Here is a 22,459-nt window from a genome sequence, read left to right on the forward strand (position 1 = left end):
ATAAATTGGCTAACCTTACTCGTGAATTTCACGTCACATTGTATCTACTCTAAATGATCTGGTGTTTGCCAACATTAACACACACATGCAACCATGCTAAGAAATATGATTATGGATAATGTTCAACACTTCATTACACCAGTTCACCTGTGTGTCTTTTGATGTGTTTTTGCAAGTGGCTCTGTCGGAAAAATGCAGCACCACACCTATCACATTTGAAAGGTCGTTCAGCTTGGTGACGCCTCTCGTGAGACTCTAAAATAGATTTATCTGAGAAAGTTAATCCACATTTTGAACATTTATATGGTCTTCCCACTACATGTTTTTGCCTGTGGCTCTTCAAGTGACCTTCTGTGTTAAAGCCAGCATAACAAAGGTCGCACTTGAAGGGCTTTTCTTGGATGATCTTCCTTTTATTTGATATAAAACCATTAGCTTGCTGTTGCCTAGCAAGGATATGATACGGATTATTTTCTCCCATATTATGTTTAGTTTCCATATGTCCTTTGAGGTCTGCGCTATACACGAATGTCGTACAGCAAATATCACAACGGAATACACCTTCTTCCTTGCTAACCTTATGCTTCTCGAGGACATCAACTAAAATTCCTGATGTTGAGGACGATGTGGCCAAATCTGAATGCAGAGGCTCTGAAGTACCTAAGTTCATCTGAACATCTAGTTGTGCAACATCAGTAACTGGTTCATTCATACACACTGGTAATGTTAAAGTATTAGAAACTGGTGTTGCTGAAGCAGTCACCACACTAGAGACACTGAAAACATTAGAAAAGTTTTGTAAGTTTTGCTGATGGTACAGATTTGCCATATTCACAACTACTCCTGGATTCTGAGACGTTTCAATTAATCTGTGTTTTCTCTTATGCCAAATAAGCATACTGTTTTGAGTGAACTGGGCATTGCACTCATCACATTTGAATGGCATCTCTCCAGTATGGCTCTTCTTATGCCATTCTAATGTGCTATTATATGAAAATCTGGCATCACACTCTTCACATTTGTAAGGCTTTCTTCTAGAATGAAGTCTCAGGTGCTGTTTGAGGGAATCTTGGCTGTTGAAAGTGGCTTCACAAAACTCGCACTTAATGTTTGTGTCCCAAAATAAGTTCACATTCATGTTTGCTTGAGCAAGATGCTTCACGCAAAATCATTTAGATTATTGATTAGCAAAGTACCTGAAAATATAAGAAAATAAAAAATAATCACAGTAATCAAAAATAAGCTTTCAGTAATATAAAATTCCTTTTGTATTATACTGACATCTTTCATATACAAAAACTTTTTTAAAATAATTTTTTCTCTATAAACCTTCCTGTACATTGGCCTAAATGTGTGTGCATCTGCACAAACTTTGCACCATCCACAGTACGTGCACCTCGGGGGTTGTACAGACAAAACTTATTTTGATATTTAAAATATCACATTTGTTTCATCCCAGCTATTCAGGCAGGAAGGCTCCCTTGGCTGTTGCCCAATAGGATAAGTATAATAAGATGCATGGGCCAGTAAAGTGAAGTGAACTACTGGAGAAAATCTGTTACCCAGAAGTTTTGATAATGGAGTCCTGAACTGAACCAAAATCTTGTTAGCAAGGTTGGGGACTGTACAAAGTGGTCTGATTTAACACCAATATTGATAAAAATGAGGAGTGTACCACACACTTGCCTTCCCCCATCTTTTTTTAGGGACTGAAAAACAATGTCACACTCTTAAAATTTATCGCCTAAAGCTCGAGAGGTTGCCACAGCCATAACTAATAACCTGTAATGTTCACTTAGGATGTCTGAAAGTAAAAGGACAAATTTTCTAAGACAATTTGTATTTTTCATAGCTAAAAACCTGAGGTCTTAACAATAGGATAATTTTCTAGCGTCTAGCTGGATCTAGTTAAATCGGAGATGAAAAAGCAAGGAATCTTGTGAGATGTGGCAACGGGTGCATATATCAGGTGAAAATCGGTCAAAGACCACGCACCCACGCTACTGCATTCAGTCTTTCCCAACCCAGGATGTCTTAAGAATTTGTCATTTGTTCATACACGAACAAACCTTCGGTCTTAACAATAGGATAGACTTATACTTGGTGGGAGGTACAGACATCCTAAACTGGCAGGGGGCCTACCCACCAGTCCAACTCCAAAAGAAATATCTACAGGAGAGGGACTGATGCCCATGAAAAGCTAGATAAACTGATATCCAACAACTCAGCCACTGGGTTACATACAATGATATCTGAGAAGATTCATTGCAGTAGGGAACTAAAATGAAACTTTGACTGTTCAATAACAAACCAATTCACCAGGGTTCGTTATTACTCCTCACTCCCCCTTGCTAGGGAGCGGAGTATATTCTACTGAATAGAGGGTTTGACTATTTGAACACAAAGCAACCAAACTATCAGTATGACTACCTTACTCACCTGTATCAGACCAGTCCAGCGAATAATGTGCCTATTCCTCAACCCGCCCGTAAGAAGAAGGAAAGGAACAAGAAAAAGAAAGAGACCAGCCAACTCACTCATTTTCTCTTCCACACAATCATCTTAGGTAACATACAAACGTGCCCGGTTAAGGGCAACGATGAATTACATGATCTGTTGGGCAGCCACCACAGGGCTCAAAACTATGAACAGCCAAATTCATCTTGAAAGCCAGAGAGGGACCAATACCCCTGATGTCGTATGCTCTAGCCTGCACAGATGTGGCGGCAGAATCATCAAGAGTCAAATAGTACGTCTGTCTGATAGCTTAATGTATCCAAAAAGATTGTATTCTTGGACACCTCTTTCTTCATACGGCCCGTGCTAACAAAAGGATATGACAACCTGGCTTAAGATGTCGTGTCCTCTTAAGATAGCAATGCAGAGCCATGACAGGACATTACAAAAGCTCTTGAGAATCACAGCCCACAAAGTCATCCAGTGATGGAATGGAAAAGGACGCAAACCTATCATCCTGCACCGAGGGATTCTGGATCTTAGCCATGAATTCCAGGACAAATTTGAAGGACACTGACCCCCAACCCCTAGTGTGCTTCACATCATAGCTCAGGCCATGTAGCTCCCCCACTCTCTTCAAAGAAGCCAAGGTCAGGAGGAAAACCGTTTTCCATGTCAAGTTCCTGTCTGATGAATGACGTAAAGGCTTACAAGGAGTTTAGTGAAACTTCTCAAGACCAAGGAAACATCCCACGTTGGAGGCTTGAGCTCTCTCTCTAGGAGAACACAGCTGCTCAAACCCCTTAACCAGCAAAGAGAGTTCCCAGGAAGAGGAGGTGTCGATACCTCTAAGATGTAACACTAAACTCAGGGCCAGCCTGTAGCCTCTAATGTAGGAAACTGACAAGCCTTTCTCATCCCTGAGGAAAACCAATAGAGGTTCTGAGTGGAAAAAAAATCTGTTTACTACACCAATCACAGTAAATTGCTCATTTGCCTTGGTAAACAGCAGAGGTAGACTTTCTGAGACTGCTGGACATATGTCCTGCTGTCTTCTGAGAAAAGCCTCTCGCTCGGAGAAGATACTTAATAGCCTCCAACCGTGAAAAGACAGGGATTCTACTGACTGGTGAAATATTTCTACGTGTGGCTGACAAAGAAGATGCCGCCACAGGGGAATCTCCCTTAGCACCTCCAACAACGACGACAGCAGATCCGGAGACTATTCCACCTGCAGCCACAGAGGGGCTACCAATGTCATCCTGAGACTGCAAACTCTTCAATCTGTTCAGGACTTGGTGGATCTAACAAAACAGAGGGAAGGCATACACATCCTGGTTGTCCCAGGGGTGTTGGAGCGCGTCCTCCACTAACGCCAGAGGATCCGGAACCATAATATACTGGCGATGAAAATTTGAAAAAAGGGATTTTGACGAAGGAAAAATCTATTTCTGGGCAACGACCTGTGTCGCCCTGTGAAATGGTTCCTTTGATACTATTCTGAAGAATAAATATTGCTATTCATCCTAGAGAAAAAAGAAACAATATAATGCCAAGATAAATGGCTCGCTCACTTCTTATAGAAGTGTCGGTATAGTAAGGAGCGAGTGGAATCACTACCAGAGGTCCCTTGCCATTTAGCTTCTTTCCTTCGACAAAACCCCGAACTACGGAGGAGCCGTGCTACAGCTCGGTCTACTACTACGTGAGCGCCTCCGACGCCTGAGACGTCATTCCTGAAGATAGCCTCCAAGCTTGGGGTAAGCTGGGGGTGGCGTATAATCGTAACTACAGGGTGGGTTTCATTTCTTCCCAGGGCGACCAAGGTCCGTTGCCCAGAAATAGATTTTTCTTCGTCAAAATCCCCTTTTCTGGGCTTGACCTGTGTCGGCCTGTGAAATAGTACCAGAGAATGCCAAACACCAAGCTTGAGGAACAGTACAGATAAATTAAGAAGGTAAAGTTAAACACTTGTAAGGTTAATAGTATAATAATCAACTAAAATTACAGTCTTACCCTAAGGGAAGGGAAGTATAAGCCCTAAAACACGGGTTATCACTTAAAATTAGTTAGCCTAACAACAAACAATAACAATACAGGTTAGGCAAAGACAAGATATAAGTTGATATATACAAAGAATGGAACTGAATCCGATTAGAATGATGAAACAAAAAGCAAACTCAAGGTAACCAATACATGGAGGCGACTAAACTAAGTAAGGGTGCAATGGGGCAGGTAGAAGGGAAGGCTACAAGAAGTTATAGTAAAAATTAAGAATCAGGAGAAACTGTGTTTCCAGCTGCCACTGCTGGAAATTTGAGGGCTTCTAAGGGTTTTAGGTAGTGCCGTTTGAAAACTGTGGGAGATTTCCAGCCTGTATACTTCTTAAGATCGTCAAAATTCATGTGTTGGAAATAATTAATAGATGTGGCCACCGCCCTAACATCGTGGGCCCGAGGAAAGGACTCTGGATTGGCCTGTTTAATGAAGTATAAAATTTGTTGCCTGATCCCTTTTAGGGATAAAGTACCACCTCCCTTCCTAATGAACAATGGGCCTGAAGATTTCAGAGTTGTTCTGCTTAGGTAGGCTCTTAATGAGTTGACAGGACAAAGGGAAATGTCTTGAGGTAGTGGTAGGATTTTCCACGAGGACCATCTGTCCGTGGGGTCTTCATTTTTGGCTAGAAAATGGCGATCTGGGGATAAGAGGACTTCCCCTGAGGGGAGGAACTCAATGTGGCCTGGTTCCCTTGATAAAGCTGACAGTTCTGATATTCTAGCTCCGGAGGCTAAACTTAATAAGAAATAGGGTTTTCCTCAGGAGGGATATATAATTGCAAGAGTCATTGTTAATGTCCGAGGCCAGTTTGAGGACATCATTTAAGAAACAAGAGACTGATTTAGGTCTCGTTGATGGTCTTAATCTAGCACAAGCTTTTGGTATGGACGTAAAGTACGAATCCGTAAGGTCTATGCTAAAACCAAATTGGAAGATCTTTTTAAGAGCTGATTTGGTCGTAGTGATAGTGCTTGCTGCTAAGCCTTTCTCAAACAATGATCTGAAGAAAGTTATGGCTAGGTTCGTTGTCATGACTTGAGAATTGACAACTTAAGGAACTCTGCTAGTTTCTTGACAGATGAATCATATTGTCGGAGAGTAGATTCTCTTTTATCTGATTCCAAGAATGAGATATTCTGGGGATCAATTTCTGCATTCCTCATGGCTGCGAATTTCAGAAAATCCATAAAGTTAGGGTTTTCTGAATTCTCGAGGAAGCGGACACAGTCTGAGTTTGCACTAACTGGGTTAGTTTAGGGTTGGAAATCAGTAGTGGTCGGAGTCTCAACTCTAGGAGTAGAGGGAACCAATTGCTCTTGGGCCAGTTGGGAGCTACTAGAGCTACTTGGCCTTTGAATGTCCTGAGTTTGTCTAAAACTTTCATGAGAAGGTTCACCGGAGGGAAGAGGTAAATATTCTTCCATTCGTTCCAATCGAGGATCATTGCATCCGTAGCGTATGCTAGAGGATCGAGGTTGGGTGCCACGTAACAAGGGAGTTTGTGGTTTGACTCCGTGGCGAAGAGGTCTACTTGGAGTCCGGGGACTTGTAGACTGATCCAATTGAATGAACTCCTGTCCCAGTGTCCACTCCGATTCCAACGGAGCGGAGCGTGATAGAGCGTCTGCTACTACGTTCTTGACTCCTGCCAGGTGAGTGGCTGACAGGTGCCATTTGTTTTTGCATGCCAGAGAAAAGATGGCTATCATGACATGGTTCAAGTGGCTTGACTTGGATCCGCCCCTGTTGATGCAGTGTACTACTACTGCACTGTCCAGAACTAATTTGAAATGAGAGTTCTTGGGCGGACGGAGTCCGTTTCAGTGTGAGGAATACTGCCATGGCCCCTCCAGTACATTGATATGTAGCTGGCGGAATGTTAACGACCAAGTTCCTTGAACGTTTTTTTCGTACTGGGATGAGTATTCCTCCCCACCCTGTTAGTGAGGCGTCTGTGTGGATTTCACTAATGATGGAGGGGGAAACTGTAGAGGAATTGCTTTTGAAAGGTTCTTTGTCTCCGTCCAGGGGCGGAGACGTTTCCGTAAGATTGCTGGGATAAAGGCTAGTTTGTCCCGTGATCTGCAATTCGCTCTTGAGCGCCATACTCTGTTTATATCTTTGAGTTTGGCTCTGAGCAGAACGTCTGTGACTGATGCAAACTGGAGTGAGCCCAGGATCCTCTCCTGGCACCTCCTGGATGTTTGTTGTCGTTTGAGAAATTGTTTTGTAGCTCTTGCAATTTCTTTCCTTTTCAACGACGGAATTGATAGAGTGTGCGATTGTAAGTCCCACTGAAGGCCTAACCACTGGAATCGAGATTCCGGTGTTAGTCTGGACTTGGTTTTGTTTATTTGAAAACCTAAAATGTTCCAGGAATTTGATCACTCTGACCGTTGCTTCTTTGCATTCTTTTGGGGTTCTTTGCCCAAATAAGCCAATCGTCCAGATAAGCCACTAACATTATTCCCTGTTTCCTTAGCTCTTGCACTACTGCTTCCGCCAATTTGGTGAAGATCCTGGGGGCTATGTTGAGCCCGAATGGCATTACCTTGAAGGAGTAGGATCTGTTGCCTAGTTTGAAGCCTAGGAATGGACGGAAGTGTCTGGCTAGGGAACATGATAGTAGGCATCTGTAAGATCTATAGAGGTTGTGACGGCCCCCACCTGGGGAAGTAAGGTCCGTACCTGCGAAACGGTCAGCATCCTGAACTTGTCGCAATGAATGAATAAGTTCAGATGGGACAAGTCCAAGATGATTCTTCGGTTTACCGAGTCTTTCTTGGCACGCTGAACAAGCGTCCTTGAAATTTTAAATGTTGACTCTTGAGACTACTCCTTTGAGAAGGAGGTCTTCGGTATACTCTACCAATTCCGTTGTTGGTGCTTGATAGAATCTGTTGGTTGGAGGAGGGCCCTCTAGCCAACTCCAACCTAGTCCCTTTGTTACTATACTTTGAGCCCAAGGGCTGAAACCCCCACCGCTGGCGGAAGAGTACAGCCTCCCTCCTACCTTGGGATTCTCACTGCTGGTTTGCCGAGGGGCGGCCACCTCTTGCTCCTCGGAAACCTCTTCCCCTGTTAGCAGCCCTGCCGGATCCTCTGAATCGAGAGGCACCTCTTGCTCTACTGCCTCTCGCAAACCTATTGAAAGCCTGAAAGTTCGGCTTTCATAGTTGGAATTGTAGGCTGGCGAGACAGCAAAGGAAGTGGAGGGTTGAGATTGCTGGGACTGAGGGGTCAGAACAAGGTATTGTTGTTTGACCCTTCGACGATGGTTGCCCTTTGTGATGCTGGGACTGCCTGAACCAACGTTTGTTGAGAAGGCTGGAAGGGAGAGAACTTCCTTGGTTTCTTCTTGTTCCTTGGGTTAGGACCAGAAGATTCCTGCCTCCGCGTTTGCTACCAGTAACCCCACCTGACTTTGAGGCACTGGTTGACCTTAGAAGCCTCATGAAGGACTTCTGCTACTACTGGTGCTGGAAAGAGGTCCGTTCCCCAAATTGAGAAGCAATTCATTTATTCGGTCATGGCGGATAGTAGCTTCCGCCAGAACGTGCTTCCTACAATTTCTCCTGGCTATGAGGAAGTCGTAAAGGTCACACTGCTGCATGGTGTGCAGCAGACCTTTAGCCAAAACTTTAAATAACGGCTCTTGTTGGTATACAAGAGCCGTCATCTCCGCCATAGTCATGGAGGAAAATGGGATCGCGGAGCCTAGTCCGGGCGTCGTACTCCATTCTGGATGAGAGAGTCCGACAACCTGGGGAGTCTCTCAACTAAAGAGAGAGGTGGCACAGGGGGTCCTCCTTTAATAAAGCCGACTTTAGTTTTTCCTACTGAGAAAGTAGGAACTGCCCCTTCGAAGTACGTCTCGGAGCCTGGGACTAAGAGAGAGGTGGGTTCCGTCTCTCGTAGTTGAGCAGGGGCTCGTCTTTTCAGGGCGGCCTGAAAGGTTGCTTCCACTTACCTTAAGGGTCAGTGGTAGCGGAGTCCATTCCACCGGAGTAAAAATGGTGAAAGGACTCCTAAAGGCTGTGAGGCGGGTGTTTTTCACACCCCCATTCTTCCAGACTTCTCATTAGAGTCTGCTGTGCCTGTTCCCTCGGAAGGATCACTGTTTCCTTGGGAAACCTTGTCCTCTCTCATCATCGCTGCTTCCGTTAGTCGGACGTAGCCAATGAATGGTGGTTGAAGGTCTCTGGGGTGGAACTCGAAGTCCTCACGCCTTCGAGTTCCTATGCCTTCGATTGTCAACATTCCGTTGACAAACGGGGCATACGAAGCGATCCTCCAAGGGTTGGCCACCTTGAATTCCGGCAGTTGGCTGGAATCTGGCATTGGAAGAGGAGAAGGTGGCACAGATAGAGGGGAACCTGCCGCAATCGAGGTTTGGATCCCGGCGATGGCATTCTCCTGAGCGGCCAGCCGTTCCGCCAGCGATTGGATCGACTGGCCGGAAGACGTAACAGACTGGAGAGCTGGGAGAGCACCGAGCCGACCTTGTTGTCAACCAAGGCCCCTACGATCACTCCCACCTGCTCCAGAATGTTAGCCGAAAAGGATTCGGGATCAAAAAGAGGGACTTGAGCCCGATCCTTACGTGATCTATGTTTGGGGGACCTCGACGCAGAGGAAGAGGACTCCCTTGACCTAACTGATCCGGGGTGGTGAGCCGGAGTTATAGTGTCTGTCAGATGACCGATTTCTTGGGGAGAGACTTTTTAAGTTTCTCCTCGGTCATCTTAGCCTTGGGGATCACTGAAGTAGCCTTAGGACGGACAGACCGCTGCTCTTCAGTGAAGCCCCGGAAAGAAGTGGAAGTAGAAGGATCAGTAGAAGGTGATGGAGAAAGGGAATTCAGGAAAGGGCCCTGAGAACCCACAGGAGCTGCCCCTACTACACCCTTACCTGTACCCATGGAGTCAATAGCCATGGGTTCAAACGTCGAGGTTCATTGCCGCAACGTCTTCTGCAACGTCCTCTGGGAAATCCCCCTCCTGTAGGGAGATCATGACTTGAAGGTCGGCCAGCAAAGGGGCGGCCGCTATCGGGTCCACCACTGATCCTTTCTTGGCTCCTGGGAATATTAGGTCCGCCATATCCTGGGTAAGAATGTAGGGGCGGCCCTTAGAATTCCGGCCAAAACCCCCTACCAAGCTTTGAGAGTCGACAAAGCTTTCTTCTTTTCTTCATCAGAAACCCTGTAAAAAAGGGTCTAGAGTTAGGGAGAGGATAGGGGAGGAATGTCTGTGTTTGAGATTATATGAATATGTGTCTCATATGTGAAAGGTATAATATAACAACAAGTATTCCAGGTGACGATGAATGAAGAAAGTGATAAGAAACTTACTACTAGTGAGGCATCTCCTACTAGCAAGTAGCAGGTTTGGCAAGCTTCATGATGCCAAACGATAAAATCCTCCACTTTCACTGCACATCCTGCATGAGAACGGCATACTATATGGCCGCACAGGTCTTGGAGGATGGCACTTGCCACCCAATCTCCTGGCACAACATCGTAAGTCAAAGGATACATGAGTACCAATGACAACCTCCGGTGGAATAATATGCAAACTATCCGGGGTGGGTCCGGAGTAGGACCGACGGATAGAGATCTACGTATGAATATTACGTAGAAAAAATTACGAGGGGGGAAGAAAGTCTCTGCCTCCGCCTAAGCTCACTTGTCATATGACTAAAAATAGGCTCCGTAGGGCCCGGAGTTCTCCGTATGGCCCGGAGTTAATTAATATTGAGTGAGCAATGTCAAACTTCTAACGAAGCAAGGGATAGTACGAGAGGCGGAAATAAAAAACCCCCGGCCCCCGAGTAACGCAAAAGATTCTAAACATTAAATAACAAAATAAAACAAAATTAAAAACAAAATAAAAACCCCTTATCAGTAAGTGCTCGTGTGAACTATCCTAAGTGGATAGGAAACCCAGTGGTTCCCTCCCCCCCTCTCTATGTTCGGTAGACGGCGGATAGAACAACCTGCCGGGACTGAAACTGAGGGGGAAAGAGTAGGGAAGAATGTGGGGTAGGGGAGCCCTCCCCCTGAGCGGCCAGTTAAGGACGGAGAAGAAGGGGGGAGGAGGTCCCGAGCCCCCGAGGCACGTGACGAGTGAGAGTACCTCCCAGGTAGGGTGGTGGGGAGGAATCCCCAACCAGTCCCAGTGAGTCACCCCCTCTCATGCAGACTCGGACGCTAGCTGTGAGAAACGAGTCATCACCCATCGACGTGGATGGCAATGTATGGAGGGGGGGAATGGGGGGACGGGAGGGGGTACCCCGTAACCGTGGTGGCTCACCGTGATAAACCGGTGGTCTTGCCAGCCAGGTGAAAGATACGAGGTGGGAAGAACCGTCGGAACAACATCAATATCACTGATATAAATAGGATTATTTATAATCAATCATCAATAAAATTAAGCGATATCTTAAAGCTAGACTAACACGGGGAACACGAAGCTAAGCAAACAGAAAATTAGGTTAATCGCCGATCCGAAGAAAGGGTATGTTAGCCTAATTTAACCTCTAGTTCAAGAAAACGGGGGGCAGCTAATCACCAATCGACAATTGGGGTATGAAAGCCTAACTTAACGGTAAAATAAATTATAACAGGGAAGCTAATCGCCATACCGAAGCATGGTGTATGTTAGCCAACCTAGTACCTATAATATTAATTAAGGTAATCAGGAACTAGAGAAGGAAAGAAGAGAACATCAGAATAATTAAGATGATATGACTCTCAATCGTGACTGAATAAAACTCTAACAATGTAAGGCGTAGCTAGACTAAGGTCCGAAACGTGCGGTCGGAGCGTGCCCCGTGGAGGCCTAACTAAAAAACTAACTGCATAAAGATATAGAGACTATGTATAAGTAACCATATCTAAAGTACTGAGGAAAAAGGGAAATCTCTAACGGTATGGAAGGACCGAAAGAGATAACCCGTACCGCCATGCGGTCGAGGGGCATACCGGCCGATAAGGCTCCGAATATGTATAAAACACGAAGATCATCATAAAATGAGATCAGTAACCCCAAACAGTACTTAACTTAGAAGCAGAAGTTGAAGACATCTTGAAAATAAATCCAAATAAATCCAAATAGAGCGAAACACAGCACCGAAAAAATTTTAACGTTTGGTGTAACGCGCGCTATCGAAGGAATTGTCGAAGGAAGAAGCTAAATGGCAAAGGGACCTCTGGTATGATTCCACTCGCTCCTTACTATACCGACACTTCTATAAGAAGTGAGCGAGCCATTTATCTTGGCATTATATTGTTTCTTTTTTCTCTAGGATGAATAGCAATATTTATTCTTCAGAAATAGTATCAAAGGAACCATTTTCACAGGCCGACACAGGTCAAGCCCAGAAATAACATAGTGGACAAAGTAGGAAGATAGATAAATGAATTTTTCACAACACAGAAAACAAGATAGTGATTTGCAAATGATGAGAAATCAAATGAAGCTAAGGTAATATCCAGTGTGCACAAGGTATGGTGTAGCTGCATTGCTGTTTGTTATTATGATGCGGACATAGACAGTAATTTTGTTAAGGACTCTGTAGTGAGTAGTTTTCGCTGATGACACAAGAAATAAGTAGAGAAATTACTTGTGATGAGATAGAAACTAGCTACAAAAGAAATCTAAACAAAATATATGAATGGGCAGAGGTAAATAGATAGTATTTAATTCTGTAAAATTTGAATCAATAAATTATGGAGATAAAGAAGGAATGCTATATGCATATAGGAGACCTAATGATGAGACAATCACAAATAAGGAGGCAGTTAAAGACCTTGGTGTGATGTTGAATAGGAACATGTTATGCAATGATCAAATAGCAATACTATTGCCAAATGCAAAGCAAAAATGGAATGTTGTTACGCACTTCAAAACAAGAAAGCGAACACATGATTATGCTTTATAAAACGTATGTACGTAGTCCACTTGAATATTGCAATATGATATGGTACCCACACTACCAAAAGGATATTGCACAAATAGAGTGTACAAAGGTCCTTTACAGCTAGAATAGAAGAAGTTATGGATCTTGACTACTGGGAAAGACTACAATTTTTAAAATTATTAGTCTAGAAAGGAGAAAGAATGCTACATAATAATACAGGCATGGAAACAGATAGTAGATGGAACTGCAGAAAACGTCATGGAGCTAAAAATATCAGAAAGAGCAAGCAGAGGTAGATTAAGTGCCCAAAACTATACCAGGAAAACTAAGGAAAGCACACAGGACATTAATCCATTACACACCAGCATCGACAATGCAGTGTCTATTCATGTGTTGCCAGCTCACCTAAGGAACATATAATGGAGTGAGCGTAGATGTGTTTAAGAATAAGCTCAACAAATATCTAAGCTGCATCCCACACCATCCAAGATTAGAAGATGCAAAATATACCGGAAAATGCATTAGCAAATATCTGGTAGACATTATAGGTGCCTCACACTGAGGGACCTGGGGAAACCCAAACGAGCTGTAAGGTCTGTAAGGTAAGGTAAGGTCATCATCGTTTGCTCCCGTGACGTCATTGCTGCCATCCAGGACGCTCTCTCTCTTTTCCGTGTCATCTGCGTCCTCTCTTGCGGATCCGTCTGAGGCTTTATGTCAGGCGGTTCTTACGAAATTGGACTCTGTTTTGGAAGATAGTTTACCTGCCTTGTCGGCTGAGAAAGCTGTGAGCAAGCGTGTTGCGTTGGCCACCCCCTCCTTACACATCGAAGAGGATGTGTAAGGAATCAGTGCTGTCATTCTTTCCTCCATCCCCCCCATCTCTGCTGCATTGGCGTATCAAGTGTTGGAGGGTTAAGGACTTTGCCTTTTCTTTATCAGCAAGTGAGTAGCGGAACGTCTGTGTTCCCGAGAGTGTTAGTGTTTTGTCCCCGGTGCAATCTGCTGTGGCTGCATCGTCCTCTTCTTCGAGACACGAGTGTGTTGCAACCTTGCACGTACATGCGCATGTTGCCGATTCTTCTGCTTCTTCTGTACCAGGGCTTATTCATCGTTGTAAGGATCTTAAGGCAACTGTGAAAAGATTGAAAGTTACGTATGCAGAAGTAGTGCAGCTGGAGTGTTTGCCTCCCCCTCCCATTGATGCTGTTCTGGGTTCTACATCAAGAGTTCAAGACGCTTCTCCGTCACACGTATGTGCGTATGCTCCACACGGATGCGTACATGGCCACGTACGTGAGTCATCTATTGCGAGTGTTCGTAGTGGTGTTCCTAGTGTTGTGGTTGGTTCGTTGCAGGAGTTGGCGCTTGGTTACAGTCCAGACAGGTCTACTGGTGCTTCAGGTTATTTGGCTGTTGGGTCTACAGTTGGTTAGCACGAGGAAGGCGTGTTGGATAAGCCTACATCTTTTCCTCATTGTCGGTCTCCATTGCCGGAGGAAAGAGACACGCAAGATTTTTTGTCTTCCTTTACCGAAGTTGTTGATCTCATTTGTGGGTTCAACAATTTGGAGTAGGACTCAGGCTTGGTCATCTTTCACTCCTTCTTGCTTGGAGGCCTTGCTGGGGGCTACACAAGATCCTCATCGGGGGATATCCAGTCTGTCTTGCAAAAGGTGAACGCTTCTGTGTCAGATTGGGATGGGTCTCTTTGGTCAATTGGTTCTTCCAAGTTGCTTCCTCCACCACCCACGAGGCATAGGAAGTAATATGCTACGAACTCTGCCTGCTTGTTGCCTCGCCATCTTAACCCTGACATTATAAGTCTCAAGCCAGAGTTGACTTTGGAGCAGGTGAGGTCGGTGGCGCCGTCCTTTTCTCTGCAGGATGTCTCGGTTTTGGAGTCTACGGCAGACTCCATGTTCCAGACTGTCATGGTTGGACTTGTGGTCGACGGTCATTGCCAAGATTGCATCTGACAGGTCCCCAGAAATGTTGGTGAGTGCTTCTTCTCTGGTCAGTTTGTTGCAGTCTGGGGGCAAGGCGTTCTCATATCTCGCACACCTTGGCGTCAATTTGTGGGCTAATCTTCTTCTGATCAGAAGAGATGTGGCTTTGTCCAGGATGGCAAGATCAGTTGACCCTGAGTCCTTGTTGGCGCTAAGGAATGGGGATCTTTTAGAATATCAGTTCCTGTTCCCTCGGACTGAGCTGGAGGATGCGATAGACCAACGGCGAGCTGGCACGAAGGGCAGGTTGGTGCACCAGGCTGTTTCCAAATCAGTCTTGTTCTTGGAGATGTCCCGCCCCTCCTTCTCCTCCTGTTTCAGCAGCAAGTACAGAGATCGTTGCCTGGTAATCATCTAGGAGTTTGGGTTTCGGCTGGGCCCTCCCATTCGTCTCAGCCGAAGTCAGAGGACCAATGTCCCTTTCGGTCCCGTTCTTACAGGTCAAGGAGGGGCTCCAAGGGCAGAAAATAAGGAGGATAGTCGATAGGTTGGGCGCCTCTCCCTCTCCTTTCTTTGCCACAGGTGGGGGTTGCCTGGCAGGCCAGTGGGCCAAGTGGCAGAGTTATGGGGCGGAGAAGTGGGTAGTAGATGTTCCTTCGGGTGGGTATCTACTACCATTCGACTTCTCTCCCCCGCTCTCAGACAAACTCTGCTCAGGCAAGTGTATCCCCAGATTCTCCGAAGTTCTTAGCTCTCCAGGAGGAAGTACAGAAAATGCTGGACAAAGGTGCAGTAGAGGAAGTGGTGCGTCCGTCTCCGGGATTTTACTGTCACATCTCCTTGGTGCCCAAGGCATCAGGGGGATGGAGACCTGTGATTGACTTATCCACCTTGAATCCTTTCATCAGGAAGACGAGGTTCAAGATGGAGACCCCGCGATCAGTGCTGGCAGCTGTGAGGGAAAGTGACTTCATGCTGTCCATAGATCTAAAGGGACACATATTTCAGATCCCTATTCATCCGTTGTCCACGAAGCTCCTTCGCTTCTCTCTTGGAGACAAGGTCTTAGAGTTCAAAGTCCTGTGCTTCAGGTTAACCACAGCCCCTCAGGTGTTCACAAGAGTCTTCTCTCTCGTCTCAACTTGGGCTCATGCTCAAGGGATCCGTTAGGTGAGGTACCTCGACGATTGGTTGGTCTTAGCGGGTTCCAGAGAGAAGCTGATGCAGGTCAGAGATTGTCTGCTTTGGTTTTTGTCTGGAACTCAGCATCATGGTGAACCAAGAGAAGTCAAATCTCATACCCAGTTCAAAGGATTCTCTATCTAGCCATGGTCATCGATATGGCAGTCTCAAGAGTTTTCCTGTCGGATCAGAAGTTGGAGAAGTTGCAAGTATTGGTGCGACTTCCGGTTGCAACCGGATCAGTCAGGTCATCAGTGGCAGCTGATGGCCAGTATGACGATTCCCAGACAGTCTCTGTTCGTTGGGGTTAAGGGAGGATTCCACCTCAGAGCAAAGAGAGATTGTCTCTAACCCAACTTTTTCAGGTTTTGGGGAGATTCAACATTCATTAGGGGAGCTTAAGAAACTTTGGGTCTCCCTAGCTCCCCAGGGCGCCGTCAGTATGGTGGATGATTTTCCCACCTTAATGTCGCCAATCTACACCTATGACTACTGCTTCTATGCGACTGCTGCTTTTACAACGTTGACTGGGACCACAGCCATGGCCGTGGACCCCACGGTTATGCACCTGGTGCTGATTCAGTCAACCTCATTGCATGCGGAGAAATACCAATGAGACACAAAGAAATTAAAGAAGAGACCTCACAGCGTGTTTTCATTGTTATCTTTGTCGCCGAGTTCCAGTGCCTCCTTCCTTTCTTCTTCCAAAGGTCCCATTATGTAGACAGACCAGGGGAAGAAGGAGGTTGCTGCTTCCTATCATGAGAAGGCCCATAGGCCCTTCTATGAAAGAGGCACAGGGATCTCTCGCTGGCTCTCCCACATCCTCGGACGAGGGAATCGGGGGTTCTTCAGATCTATGAGACGTGGAAGCTACAGGTGCACGAGTCTCCAAAGTTACACAAATCACTAAAAGTGCTCCTCAGAATCACTTCTGAGGCCAGTAAAGAACCTTCCTCCTCTGCAACTGTTGCACAGGGTTTTTAAGGAACCCCACACTGAGGCTTGCTGCTGCTCGTACATGGGTCTCCACAGACCACCCACGTCACTGACTGTACATATGTACATTGGTTTCTACAAAAGCCAGTGTCACCAATACCAGTTCCAGTACATCTTCTTGAATGGACTCTTGTGGCAGCGGCCAGTGTTCACTATCCATAGCTGCAGGTTGTGGCAGGCCTGTGCAAGAGAGAGTCACAGCATACCGGCGCTGCCTTCCCCACTACACTTTCCGCAAGGAAACGGTGCCAGGGTTTGAAAAGGTGAAGATAGCCTTAGAGTCCACTCACCTGGAAAAGTGAAGAGGAGGTCTCCATCCAGGCTTCTGTAGAGGCTTTATCCTTGGGGAAACAATGTTCCAGTTCATGGGTACTACTTTGTTTCAGGCCCTTGACCACTCCCCAGGTGTTCACATTTGTTCACCCTTTGTCGACTTAAGCCTTGTCGCAAGGGATACGTCTTCTGGGTACTATGTCGATGATTGGCTTAGTCTGGCGAGCTCTTGTTCGCAGTTGCTCCAAGACAGGGATTGGCTTCTCAAGTTTTGCCAGACAGCTTGGGAATTGTGATTTGTTTGTTTGTTTGTATGGTGTTTTTAGGGAATTGTGATAAACTTTGAGAATGGAATTGTGATAAACATGATATTGTTATGATACAATAAAGTTTTATACATACTTACCTGCAGATATATACTTAGCTTTAGACTTCGTCGACCCGACAGAAATTCAAAATTTCGCGCCACACGCTACAGGTAGGTCAGGTGATCTACCGTCCTGCCGCTGGGTGGCAGGAATAGGAACCATTCCCGTTTTTCTATCAGATTCTTTCTCTCTACCACCTGACTCCTGCGGGGAGGCTGGGTGGGCCATTAATCGTATATATCTGCAGGTAAGTATGTATAAAACTTTTATTGTATCATAACAATATCATTTTTATACATTCAACTTACCTGTCAGATAATACTTAGCTGATTGGCAACCCTCGGTGGTGGGTAAGAGACAGCTAAATACTGAAATAGACAGGTAAACAACATAAGTTTTGTAGGTACAAATAAACCTTGGTTCCTACCTGATTAAGCGGAAGACTTCGTGGCTACTGCCCAGGAGTCCTGCTTCGCTTCAAGAGCCTCAGTCGAGATAGTGATCTATGGCTAAGAGATCTTGTGGTCTTGCCATGGGGTCTTATCCACTTACTCGGCAGAGCCTAAATGGCCTTTGTCAATGGGTGCTAATCCACTAATATGACAATACACCTGCTTTAAAAGCTATACAAGGAGCAAAAACATACATCCCGACCACCTGATCCTAACACCTGTGTTAGTTCTAAAGATTGTAAGGAGTATCCCCAACTCCTGACAACAACCCAAAAACTCAACACCACCATATACGCACACACACAAGTACCAAAAAAAAAATTTTTAAGTACACCCTTATTTGTCGGATATTCCTCAGTTCCTTCTGACAAAAAGCAACGCCTAGTGCCTTTGACAGTCGAAAACCAAGAACATCTCTAACTATAGGGTTTTACGTACATACACAATAATTAAGGATCAGTCTTTGCTCCAAGTCCCAGCACCGTATCCGCTGACACAAACGGACCGAGAGAGAAGCACTTCTCATAAGTTACCCTGACATCCTTCAGGTAATGAGATGCAAAAACTGAATTGCATCTCCAATATGTCGCTTCGAGAATATTCTTCAGCGACATATTCCTTTGAAAGGCTAGAGACGTAGCAACCGCTCGAACTTCATGAGCTTTAACTCTAAGAAGTTGAAGGAGTCATCTGGGCAATCATTGTGAGCCTCAGTAATTACACTTCTTACAAAGAAGGGCTAAGGCATTCTTAGACATGGGTCTTTAGGATCCTTTACAGAACAACCATAAAGACCCTGTGTGACAACCTCCCAGATGCTTGCTTTTACTTTTTTACAAGGTAAAATTTAAGGGCTACTGACCCCGGGTGCCAAAAGGGGAACCTCTCAATTCTTTCTTTGCCTACTAAGTCGACAGGTACCCTTTACTTCAAAGCTCCTGGGCCAGGGCTTTTGAATGGATTTTCCAGTTTTTAGTTTCGCCATGAAATAAAGTCTGGAACGAACAAATGGCAGCCTCTCCTTTAAAACCAACCCTAGAATCAAGAGCGTGTATCTCGCTCGTTCTTTTGGCTGTAGCGAGAGACAACAGGAATAAACATTTTCTCGTAATGTCTCTGAAGGAGGCAAGGTGTGGAGGTCGAACCGCTTCGAGGTTAGAAATTTTAGGACTACGTCCAGATTCCAGCTCGGGGTTTCTAGGAGTATTTATTTTTGAAGTCTCGAAAGACCGGATCAGATCATGAAGATCCTATTATCAGCTATTTCTAGGCCTCTGTTCCTGAAAACAGCTGAAAGCATACTCCTGTACCTTTTATAGTGGATACGGAAAGATGCGATTCCTCCCTCAAGAAAAGAAGGAAAATCTGCAATGTTGTTCTCAGGTGGTATTGGACTTCGATTTTACAATATCTCCTAAAGACTTCCCACTTCGATTGATAGACTCGTATAGTTCGAAGGTCTACGGGTTCTAGCGATAGCCTTTGCAGCTTTTTTGAGAAAAGCCTCTCGCTCTGACGAGTCTTTCGATAGTCGAAAGGCAGTCAGAGCGAGAGCGGGGAGGTTTTGATGATACCTCTCGAAGTGGGGTTGTCTGAGCAGATCTGCTCTGTTTGGAAGAGATCTGGGGAAGTCCACTGTCCATGTCCAGTACCTCTGTGAACCAATCTTGAGCTGGCCAATATGGGGCTATTAGAGTCATCCGCATCCCCTTTGAGGCCACGAATTTTCTGATTACTTCGCCCAGAATTTTGAATGGAGGAAAAGGCGTATGCATCGAGGCCCGACCATCTAGTAGAAGGGCGTCGACAGCGAATGTTCTCGGATCTTCTACTGAAGAGCAGAAGATGTCTATCCTTTTGGAGAGGAACGTGGCAAACAGGTCTATGTGAGGGTCTCCCCCATAGAGCCCAAAGACGTCGACAGACCTCTGAGTGGAGGGTCCACTCTGTGGTAAGGACCTGGTTCCTCCTGCTCAGTCTGTCTGCTCTCACGTTCCTCTCTCCTTGGACAAATCTCGTGAGGAGGATGATGTTTCTCTCCTTTGCCCAAACTAAAGAGATCCCTCGCCAGTTCGAAGAGGGAGAACGAATGAGTCCCGCCTTGCTTTCGAATGTATGCCAGAGCGGTGGTGTTGTCCGAGTTGACCTGGACCACCCCGTCTCTGACTATTGATTCGAAGTACTTGAGGGCAAGGTGTAGGCTATCAATTCTTTGCAGTTGATGTGCCATGACATCTGCTCGTTCGTCCAGGTGCCTGACACTTCTCTTGTTCCTAGCGTCGCACCCCATCCCGTTTTCCGAAGCGTCTGAATACAACACTTGGTTTGGGTTCGGCACGGATAAGGACACTCCCTCGTTCTTTTTGAGAGGGGCTAACCCACCATCTCAAGTGATTCTTTACCTCGAGAGGTATCTGGAACGAGTCCGAAAGTTGTCCTGTCTTCCAGTTCCATACTTTCTTTAAGAAGAATTGCAGGGGGCGAATATGAAGTCTCCCTAGGGGGAAGAACTGTTCCAGCGAGGAAAGAGTTCCTAGAAGGCTCAACCATTCCCTCGCTGAACTTTGTTCTCTCCCTAAGAAGTTTGAGACTTTCATAAAGCCTCGTATGAGTCTTTCCTGCGAAGGGGAAAAACTCGAAAACCCCGAGAATCCATCTGAATCCCCAGATAAACCAGGGTTCGGCTGGGAATCATCTGAGACTTCTCGAGGTTCACGAGTAATCCTAGAGATCGAATCATGTCTAAGGTCGTTTTTAGGTCCTCCAAACACTGTGTTTCCGATCTGGCCCTGATTAGCCAGTCGTCTAAGTAAGGGAGATTTTATTCCCTTTTAAATGAAGCCACTTTCGCTACATTCTTCATTAGGTTCGTAAAAACCTGAGGAGCTGTGGATAGGCCGAAACACAAGGCCCTGAATTGAAAAATCTTCCCCTTCATTACGAAACGAAGGTACTTCTTTGACGAGGGATGAATGGGAACATGGAAGTAGGCGACTTGTAAGTCCAGGGAGGGACCATCCAATCTCCTGGACGTAGGGCCGACATCACCGATACAGAAGTCTCCATACTGAACTTCTCCTTTTCTACAAATCGGTTCAGAGCACTTACATCCAGAACCGGTCTCCACCCTCCGGAAGCCTTCGGGACTAGAAAAGGCGGTTGTAAAATCCCGGAGAGTGCGGATCTAGCACCGGCTCGATGGCTCCCTTGTTCCACATTTCTTCTACCATCTGAAGGAGCGTGTTTCTCAGCACAGGTCTTTGTAACAAGCTGACAGTTCCCGAGGAGTTGAAGTCAGGGGAGGTCTGTCCCTGAAGGGGATGCGATATCCCTTCCTCAGAACCGACATCGACCAAGGGTCGGCTCCTCTCTTTGCCCAGGCTTCCGAGTATTCAGTAGCCTGGCGCCCACTAGTGTTTGGAGGTTTCTGCATACTATTTTTCCCTTCTTAAAGGGACGGAAGGCTGATCTTCCTCGCTTGTCGAAGTCTTCCTTTTGAAGGGGGTCGTGTCTTGGGACCTCCACGAAAGGGCTGTTGAAACGGATGTGAGACTTTCTTAGCAGCCGTCGTAACCGTTCTGTTCTTCTTTGCCGATTAGACAAGGTCTTGTGTCGCCTTCTCAGTAAGTGAGTGGGATATTTCCTTCACTAACTGAGAAGGGAACAGAATGTTCAGATAAAGAGGCGAACAGCAAGGCAGTTCTCTGAGAAGGAGAAACAGCCTTGGTCAGAAAAGAACCAAAAACTGCTCTCTTTTTTAGTATCCTGCTCCAAAGAGGGAAGAGACTTCTCCAGTACCATCCTGGACCGCCTTATCAATACAGGCCAGAATGCTATGAAGCACTTCTGGGCTAAGACTTTCCGATTCTTGAGACTTCTTAGAAATTACCCCAAGGGACCAGTCTAAGAAATTAAATACTTCCAGCACGTGGAAGAGTCCCTTGAGGAGATGATCCAAATCAGACATGCTCCAAGTAGATCGTGCAGAGGATAAGGCTTGTCTCCTAGAAGAGTCTACCAGACTCGAGAAATCCGACTCCGCAGAAGCAGGAAGAGACAGGCCCATATTCTCTCCTGTTTCGTACCAAAATGCCTCTTCTACCTGTCAGTCTGGAGGGAGGCATACAGAAGACAGTCTTTCCTAATTCTTTCTTGGAATTCATCCAAGAACGAGAGATTGGAAAGCCTTCTTCATTGAAATGGCCGGTTTCATTTTCAAGAAGGCAGAGGACTTATATGGCTTATTGCTCGAATAGAGAGACCGAGGAGAAGGCGGTGCGGCAGGCTCAGCGACTCTCCGTATTCCTGGAGCAGAAGTGCAGATAAAGTCTTATAATTCGACAGTCCTTCATTAGCTGGGGCTTCGTCTTCCGAGATATCCTCTAGCTCGAGCCCACTCCGTAGGTCACACATATTGCTGAATTTAGGAGAGCCTCTATTTGGGGAAGGACTGCAGAAAAAGACTCTCTAAGTTCTTTTGTAAGAGAGCTGAAGTCCTTTCTATTCTCTTACATGATATCACCAATCTTTCCTTCTGAAGTCCCAAAGAGGAAGATCGTTTCCGAGGAGAAGAACTCTTGGAAGGCGATTCTAGCCTGAAGGTTCCGCATGTCTGGAACGTTCCACATTTTGTAGAAAGTTCTTCGCGCTTGGAGAGTTTCTCTTGTGCGGAAAAATACGCTCGTCTGGAAAGTTCCGCTCTTTTGGACTGTTCCCACTCTTCCGGAAAAAGATTCCAGCTTGGAAAGTCCCAAGTGTCTTAAAGGCGCCTCCCGCGCTTTGAAGTTCCCGCTTG

General features: G+C 45.8%; 1 protein-coding gene across 6 annotated transcripts in view; it reads right to left on the reverse strand.

The window, feature by feature from the left end:
• Position 1: 1 nt before the first annotated feature.
• LOC135206657 (zinc finger protein 429-like) overlaps positions 2-22,459 on the reverse strand; it is a 27,654-nt gene continuing 5,196 nt past the window's right edge. For all 6 annotated transcript variants that reach the window (XM_064238020.1, XM_064238019.1, XM_064238017.1 and 3 more), the window contains exon 2: positions 2-1,196. In XM_064238020.1, the coding sequence (XP_064094090.1) occupies positions 134-1,138 (1,005 nt within the window). In that variant the 5' untranslated portion in view covers positions 1,139-1,196 and the 3' untranslated portion in view covers positions 2-133. The remainder of the gene's footprint in view (positions 1,197-22,459) is intronic.

Source organism: Macrobrachium nipponense, chromosome 31, assembly GCF_015104395.2.
Source record: "Macrobrachium nipponense isolate FS-2020 chromosome 31, ASM1510439v2, whole genome shotgun sequence".
Classification (NCBI taxonomy): domain Eukaryota; kingdom Metazoa; phylum Arthropoda; class Malacostraca; order Decapoda; family Palaemonidae; genus Macrobrachium; species Macrobrachium nipponense.